Here is an 8,534-nt window from a genome sequence, read left to right on the forward strand (position 1 = left end):
TCCAAACATAGAGTTATTCAGAGACGTTTGTGGATGAGAATAATCCAGTGTTCCTGTATTCCTTTTTACTGCGTGGCCTCTTCAAAGACCAAACTGTTATTAACTAATCCAAATGTGACATCACATGGAGAAACAACGTCTCGTTGTCATAGAGAGCTCATGGCTTGACGAGCAAACAGCAACATTGACAATAAATAAAGGTTGATGATGAGCAAATAAAAAACTGTAAGAACATAAAAATACAGTCAGGATTGCATATCAAAACGACAGAGACTGGACAAAATGTATTTGGCACAAAATAAAACATTTAAAAGCAATATTTTGATTAAGTGAGACTTTTAAACTATATCCATTGCTTTGTGAATTTGATTGTCCTTCACCGTTAACATTGAGTGCATGTGTGTTCCTAATTAAGAGGCATGTCTATTAATTCATCAATAAACCCAACTGACGAATCTCCACAATTGTCAATATTCAAACCTTTTTTTTTATGTTGACAGTACCTTGACCTTGGTATGACCTTATCAGCCACCTGTTTCAGGTCACTGATGAATTTTGGCCACAGGGACTTTGGACCTCACAGAGCTACAGGTACGTGTGCAAGAAAACCCATTGTCACAAAGCAAAGCCATATATGCACATAGGGGATGTCTTGTATTCTCAGAGTGAGAAACAGTTTGATTATTAAGTTCCCAGTGATCTCTGAATAACACAGCTGCTTGATGTTCTTCGTAAGTACTACTTCAATAGTACTTCATGAAGATCTTACAGAGTAGAAGCTTTGGTTTTTACAGGTCCAAATGTGTACTTGAAGTATGCGCTTCTATACACCTGCATATGCAGACCAACTCATTTTGAATTGAATAATGTGGAGAGCATGCCACAATGGCATAGTTAAAGTGATGCCAGGGCAGTATTAGAATGTATTTCAATACCAATAAAAATAAATATATGTAAATATCTGTATTTCTCACTTGTTAATAGTATTCTTTTGTAACCCGTGAATGCAGTCCACGTGGATCTGTATGTAGCGAGGAACAACTGAAAAGTACATAAATAAAGATGGTTATAAAACAAAATAACACATGTGGAAAGTAACACATTTAAGGACACATTTACACTTCAACAGGATGGCTCCTCTCTCTGAGAGAGACCTCCTCTGTCATATCCTTCTCTCATTTCTGTGCTCTCCCTCTCTCTCTCTTCTTCTCTCTCTGTCTGTCTGTCTCAGCAGGGCATATGTAGTGCAACACTTTTACATCTTCAGCTCATCGTCCCAAAAAAAACACAAAGAGCCATATTCACCCCTCATAGAAAAATAAATCAATAAAAAAACATGGAAAGATACCTTTCATATATACTTCTATATAAAATAGTTGTTATATACATATAGACAACAACAACAACAAAAAGAACAGATAATTGACCTGTACAGTATACACCTGATCCATAAGAGAGACAAGAGGTACTGAAGTGTATGGCTTGACTGGAAAAATTATTCCAAATATTTACATCTTTATCATCGATATCTTATACATATTTTAACATCCCTGGAATCACGAAGACGAACTATGGAGAGTACATCCCATACCTCACTCACTCATGCACTCAGCTGAAATGAGGCAACCACAGGCCTGGTCCGGAGGGACCTAATGGTGTCTTGAGCTGTCCAATCCAAACCTACGTTCAGCTCTAATTTGGTGACCTATGATGGGTGAGTGGTGTAAAGATGAGGTGTGAAACAGTCCCTCAAACATGCCATCCTCAGTCTAAACTAAAGAGATGTTAAGTTGGACCAATGGAAAGTCAGTCGGGTGTCATTGACCTCCTGGATCCTGGTTGTTCAGGACCCAGATCTTTTGTCTTCAGTTACCCAGTGAGGGTGTGAGCAGAATGGGGTTCACTGCTGTGAATGGCTAACTCCTCCCCTTCTTCTAACTAGACCCCAGTCTAGCAGCCATGTGTGTTGAGATATCCAGTGTAGACAGGGGACAGCCCTGCCTTGGCCCTGACGTCCACCACTAGTCAGCACTGACTAAGGCCAGGGGTCCTTCAGGCAAAGCCACAGGCACCTTGACCTTCACTTCCTCCAGGACTGACCCATCTGGGAACCCTKCTACGGACTGAGTCAGGCCATGGGCACCTTCAGGCAAAGCTGCGGGGACCTTCACCTTCATTTCCCATCAGATGGGTGGTTCAGTAGTATCCTAAGGACAAGATGTCCTCAGCTCAGCAGACGATGGCCACCCCCTCAGCAGTGAGCAGTTGACCGCTGGTGGGGTCGTAGGTGCCAGCCAGATAGTACAGGCCTTGGGTGGTCACGCTGCTGCTGAGTTTCTGGCCGCGGGCCATGTGCTCATACTCCTCGCGGCTCACCACCTGGCACTTGTGGGAGATTGTCTGGACGTCATTCTCGTCCTCGTGGCACGACTGATACAGAGCGTGCTGAGAGCGAGAGAGAGAGGCAAACAGCAAACGTCAGTATTTTCAATCGACTTCAACTCTGAAACCATAATATGCTGAGATACCAAAAGACTATGACAGCTTGCTATCCCCTGTAATGTTACACTATGGTCGCGTTTCAAACAGATGAACAACCTGTGCACTACGATTGGTATAATAACAGATGTTTTATTGCTTGTGCAACATCAAGGCACATTCCCAACTAAAATTCCCAGGTTTTCCAGGAATCCCAGTTGAAGGATGCCCAGTTCCTAAACCAGGATTTTGCAGCCCAAATGGCAATAGAGTGGTCTAAACCTGAATGTGGATGTACCTTGCTGTCGCGGTGCCTCTTGCCCAACTTGGTCTCCTCTGGGTGGTAGAACCACTTGACCTTCACCACCATGCTGGAGCTCCACGATTCCCAGAAGTTCTCGATGCGGCCCACGTAGGGTAGGTGGGGCCGGCCGGCAGAGAGGAACATGGCACAGTCGCCCACTCGCACCACGTCCCTTCCCCGTACGATGGCCTTGTAGAACAGCTTCCTGGACTTCCCCTTCAGCCCCCGCCTCTGTGGAGACACAGGAACACTCAGAACACAGTCATGTCTAGGAACTAGGGGGATTGAATCCAACTCAGATAAACGTCCTGTTCAATACGATACACTTCTAAAAGACATCTCCCTGATGTTTTGTGGAGATCACGTTGCTGTAAACTACGTGGCTGTCAGCTCAAGGAGAAATCCCCTTTAGAAGTCACCCTCAGTGCACAGGTTTAGAAGTCACCCTCAGTGCACAGGTTTAGAAGTCACCCTCAGTAGCACAGGTTTAGAAGTCACCTCAGTGCAAGGTTGAATTGTGTTGAATTGAATACCATTCTAGCCGTGCTTAAAGTCACCTGAAGTAGTTTGTAGCTCTGGTCAATAGTGCGGCTCTAAAGGTCATGTACTCTGCTATGGAGGATTGTGAGAGGGTTAGGGTCTCATGTACCTATGATATGGAGGATTGTGAGAGGGTTAGGGTCTCATGTACCTCTGCTATGGAGGATTGTGAGAGAGTTAGGGTCTCATGTACCTCTGCTATGGAGGATTGTGAGAGAGTTAGGGTCTCATGTACCTCTGCTATGGAGGATTGTGAGAGAGTTAGGGTCTCATGTACCTTGATATGGAGGATTGTGAGAGGGTTAGGGTCTCATGTACCTATGATATGGAGGATTGTGAGAGAGTTAGGGTCTCATGTACTCTGCTATGGAGGATTGTGAGAGAGTTAGGGTCTCATGTACCTCTGCTATGGAGAATTGTGAGAGGGTTAGGGTCTCATGTACCTCTGATATGGAGGATTGTGAGAGGGTTAGGGTCTCATGTACCTATGATATGGAGGATTGTGAGAGAGTTAGGGTCTCATGTACCTCTGCTATGGAGGATTGTGAGAGAGTTAGGTCTCATGTACCTATGATATGGAGGATTGTGAGAGAGTTAGGGTCTCATGTACCTCTGCTATGGAGGATTGTGAGAGGGTTAGGGTCTCATGTACCTCTGCTATGGAGGATTGTGAGAGAGTTAGGGTCTCATGTACCTATGATATGGAGGATTGTGAGAGAGTTAGGGTCTCATGTACCTATGATATGGAGGATTGTGAGAGGTTAGGGTCTCATGTACCTCTGCTATGGAGGATTGTGAGAGGGTTAGGGTCTCATGTACCTCTGCTATGGAGGATTGTGAGAGAGTTAGGGTCTCATGTACTCTGCTATGGAGGATTGTGAGAGGGTTAGGGTCTCATGTACCTATGATATGGAGGATTGTGAGAGGTTAGGGTCTCATGTACCTCTGCTTGGAGGATTGTGAGAGGGTTAGGGTCTCATGTACCTATGATATGGAGGTTGTGAGAGGGTTAGGGTCTCATGTACCTCTGCTATGGAGGATTGTGAGAGGGTTAGGGTCTCATGTACCTCTGCTATGGAGGATTGTGAGAGAGTTAGGGCAGGAATAGATTGGCATAACCTTAATGACCACAGAATTGTTCCGTTTAAAAAAAAGATCAACCCCTGTCTCACCTGAGTGGGGTTCCCCGACCACCTCCACATCTGTCTTCCCGGTAGGAACGTGTTCATCTTGGTCTTGGTCCTGCATCATCGGGGATAATCCTCTGCCTCTTCACCAGGTCTCTGGGGGGTTTGGAGGGGGACGAGCTGCCGCACTCCTTCCTTTTGAGAAGCTTGTTGTTGGCACTGTGGTCGTTGGTGGCTCTCCTCCCTTGGTGTTGGATACGGCCACAGCCTTGGCCACGAAGGACTGTTGGCCCTGGTGGGGCCGGCTGCGGCCGGGGGCTCAGGGGACTGCAGCAGGCCATGGTGGGAGGACAGGCAGCTCTGTAGCAGCAGCGTGGAGCTCTCTTCATCCTCCGAGCTGTAGGACGAGTCGTTATCCGAGGAGCACAGGCTGGAACTGGACATGGAGGCCCCTGAGCTGGATGAACTTGAGGAACCAGAGGAAGAGGATGAGACGGAGAGGCGCGAGAGAAAGCTTCCCGCCGTCCTCAGGCCTCCAGAGGCTGCTGTGGCCAGCGCAGCCGCCCTTCTCCTCCTCCTCTCCTCMTCTTCCTCCTCCTCTTCGTCGTCCAGGTCCGAGTAGGAGCTGTGGCAGTCCCGATGGCAGCTGAGACCCAGCTCGCCGACACCGTAGTCCCCCATAGCCAGGGAGGGAGAAGCCTTCCTCTGYGGAGGAGGGGCACCCTTAAGGAGGAGCTCAGCCCTCGAGGCAGAACCTCCCTTCCTGTTGTCCTTGACCAGCAGGACTGGGTGRGAGTAGGCCTCAGGCCTGGGGRGGCCGCCCACGCCTTTGGCCCCGAACCCAGAGCCACCGCCCAGCAGCAGCAGGGCCTTGCTGTTCTTCGTCTTGGGTGAAGTCACCCCCTCGTGATCCAGTTTGACCAGGAACTCCTGACCGCTCTTCCTGCTGCTCCGCGGAACCTCGCCGGGCCTCCGTCTCTGGACATAGGGCCCGGTCCTGGAACCCAGGGACATGCCGGTGGGCTGGGTGCTACAGAAGGAGGAGTAGCCGTTAGCGATGCTGCTGAAGGAGTCAACCTCGAAGGAGCTGCTGCTGAACAGGCCCTTGGTCGGGGCAGAGACAGGGGCCGGGGGCAGGGGGAACAGGTGGGCCTCCCTCGTCCCCCTCAGGGCCTTCCTGGGAGTCCCGTTGAGCTGGAACAGATTTTCACAGGCTCTCTTCCTGGGGACGGCCACAGCCGGCCAGCTGAGCAGAGGGGCTGCGTTCTTATTGCTGCTGTCTGACAGGTTCTTCTTCTTCCCTGAACCTTTGGGTCTCCCTGCAATTCAAACCAATTGAATGTCTGGTAAGTCACCAATCAGTTCACACTACATATACCTTTACAAGATCAAGAGGTTACAAGAAATGAATAACACACWTTTTCTGCGTCCCATCAGGCTAAATATACTATCATTTGKTTTTCAAATAGAGAGGATATAAAGCATGTATGAGGATGATCTTGTCTGACCTGGTCGTCTCCTGACAGGCTCTGTGCTGGCCTGTCTCTCCGAGACTCTCTCACTCAGCGGGGCTTTTTCCAGACTGAAGCTCCTCCGAGCCGCCCGGCTGCTAGACACCAGGTGGGCAGGGGACGACTCTGCACCTACAGAGGGACAGGAAGGGGAGGGTTAATACATTACTAGCACCTGCATTAATCACTGTCATAAGTAATACGTATAAGTAAGTAGCTTTGCACAAGCCTTGGCTAGTGTGAGCCGGAATGGCTCATAGGAGTAGTAGCCTATCTCTGTTTCTGTAGCGTGAGGCAGCTAGATGTGCAACTACACCCCCTGGACAGGATGTTAGTCTATCTCCTGTTTCTGTAGCGTGAGGCAGCTAGATTGTACAACTACACCCCCCTGGACAGGATGTTAGTCTATCTCCTGTTTCTGTAGCGTGAGGCAGCTAGATGTCAACTACACCCCCTGGACAGGATGTTAGCTATCTCCTGTTTCTGTAGCGTGAGGCAGCTAGATGTGCAACTACACCCCCTGGACAGGATGTTAGTCTATCTCCTGTTTCTGTAGCGTGAGGCAGCTAGATGTACAACTACACCCCCTGGACAGGATGTTAGTCTATCTCCTGTTTCTGTAGCGTGAGGCAGCTAGATGTACAACTACACCCCCTGGACAGTGTTAGTCTATCTCCTGTTTCTGTAGCGTGAGGCAGCTAGATGTACAACTACACCCCCTGGACAGGATGTTAGTCTATCTCCTGTTTCTGTAGCGTGAGGCAGCTAGATGTGCAACTACACCCCCTGGACAGGATGTTAGTCTATCTCCTGTTTCTGTAGCGTGAGGCAGCTAGATGTACAACTACACCCCCTGACAGGATGTTAGTCTATCTCCTGTTTCTGTAGCGTGAGGCAGCTAGATGACAACTACACCCCCTGGACAGGATGTTAGTCTATCTCCTGTTTCTGTAGCGTGAGGCAGCTAGAGTGTGCAACTACACCCCCTGGACAGGATGTTAGTCTATCTCCTGTTTCTGTAGCGTGAGGCAGCTAGATGTGCAACTACACCCCCTGGACAGGATGTTAGTCTATCTCCTGTTTCTGTAGCGTGAGGCAGCTAGATGTGCAACTACACCCCCTGGACAGGATGTTAGTCTATCTCCTGTTTCTGTAGCGTGAGGCAGCTAGATGTACAACTACACCCCCTGGACAGGATGTTAGTCTATCTCCTGTTTCTGTAGCGTGAGGCAGCTAGATGCAACTACACCCCCTGGACAGGATGTTAGTCTATCTCCTGTTTCTGTAGCGTGAGGCAGCTAGATGTGCAACTACACCCCCTGGACAGGATGTTAGTCTATCTCCTGTTTCTGTAGCGTGAGGCAGCTAGATGTGCAACTACACCCCCTGGACAGGATGTTAGTCTATCTCCGTTTTCTGTAGCGTGAGGCAGCTAGATGTACAAGTACACCCCCTGGACAGGATGTTAGTCTATCTCCTGTTTCTGTAGCGTGAGGCAGCTAGATGTACAACTACACCCCCTGGACAGGAGTTAGTCTATCTCCTGTTTCTGTAGCGTGAGGCAGCTAGATGTGCAACTACACCCCTGGACAGGATGTTAGTCTATCTCCTGTTTCTGTAGCGTGAGGCAGCTAGATGTGCAACTACACCCCCTGGACAGGATGTTAGTCTATCTCCTGTTCTGTAGCGTGAGGCAGCTAGATGTACAACTACACCCCCTGGACAGGATGTTAGTCTATCTCCTGTTTCTGTAGCGTGAGGCAGCTAGATGTACAACTACACCCCCTGGACAGGATGTTAGTCTATCTCCTGTTTCTGTAGCGTGAGGCAGCTAGATGTACAACTACCACCCCTGGACAGGATGTTAGTCTATCTCCTGTTTCTGTAGCGTGAGGCAGCTAGATGTGCAACTACCCCCCTGGACAGGATGTTAGTCTATCTCCTGTTTCTGTAGCGTGAGGCAGCTAGATGTGCAACTACACCCCCTGGACAGGATGTTAGTCTATCTCCTGTTTCTGTAGCGTGAGGCAGCTAGATGTGCAACTACACCCCCTGGACAGGATGTTAGTCTATCTCCTGTTTCTGTAGCGTGAGGCAGCTAGATGTGCAACTACACCCCCTGGACAGGATGTTAGTCTATCTCCTGTTTCTGTAGCGTGAGGCAGCTAGATGTGCAACTACACCCCCTGGACAGGATGTTAGTCTATCTCCTGTTTCTGTAGCGTGAGGCAGCTAATGTGCAACTACACCCCCTGGACAGGATGTTAGTCTATCTCCTGTTTCTGTAGCGTGAGGCAGCTAGATGTCAACTACACCCCTGGACAGGATGTTAGTCTATCTCCTGTTTCTGTAGCGTGAGGCAGCTAGATGTGCAACTACACCCCCTGGACAGGATGTTAGTCTATCTCCTGTTTCTGTAGCGTGAGGCAGCCTAGATGTGCAACTACACCCCCTGGACAGGATGTTAGTCTATCTCCTGTTTCTGTAGCGTGAGGCAGCTAGATGTGCAACTAACACCCCTGGACAGGATGTTAGTCTATCTCCTGTTTCTGTAGCGTGAATCTCTCTCTTCTG

General features: G+C 49.0%; 1 protein-coding gene across 1 annotated transcript in view; it reads right to left on the reverse strand.

Annotated features, from left to right (window-relative positions):
• Positions 1–2,925: 2,925 nt before the first annotated feature.
• LOC112078783 (BAH and coiled-coil domain-containing protein 1) overlaps positions 2,926–8,534 on the reverse strand; it is a 20,103-nt gene continuing 14,494 nt past the window's right edge. The window contains exons 2-4 of the mRNA XM_024144916.2: positions 5,958–6,092; positions 4,495–5,768; positions 2,926–3,013 (exon numbers count right to left, since the gene is read on the reverse strand). Coding sequence (XP_024000684.2) covers positions 4,570–5,768; positions 5,958–6,092 — 1,334 coding nt within the window. The 3' untranslated portion in view covers positions 2,926–3,013; positions 4,495–4,569. The remainder of the gene's footprint in view (positions 3,014–4,494; positions 5,769–5,957; positions 6,093–8,534) is intronic.

Source organism: Salvelinus sp. IW2-2015, unplaced genomic scaffold (assembly GCF_002910315.2).
Source record: "Salvelinus sp. IW2-2015 unplaced genomic scaffold, ASM291031v2 Un_scaffold6258, whole genome shotgun sequence".
Taxonomy (NCBI): domain Eukaryota; kingdom Metazoa; phylum Chordata; class Actinopteri; order Salmoniformes; family Salmonidae; genus Salvelinus; species Salvelinus sp. IW2-2015.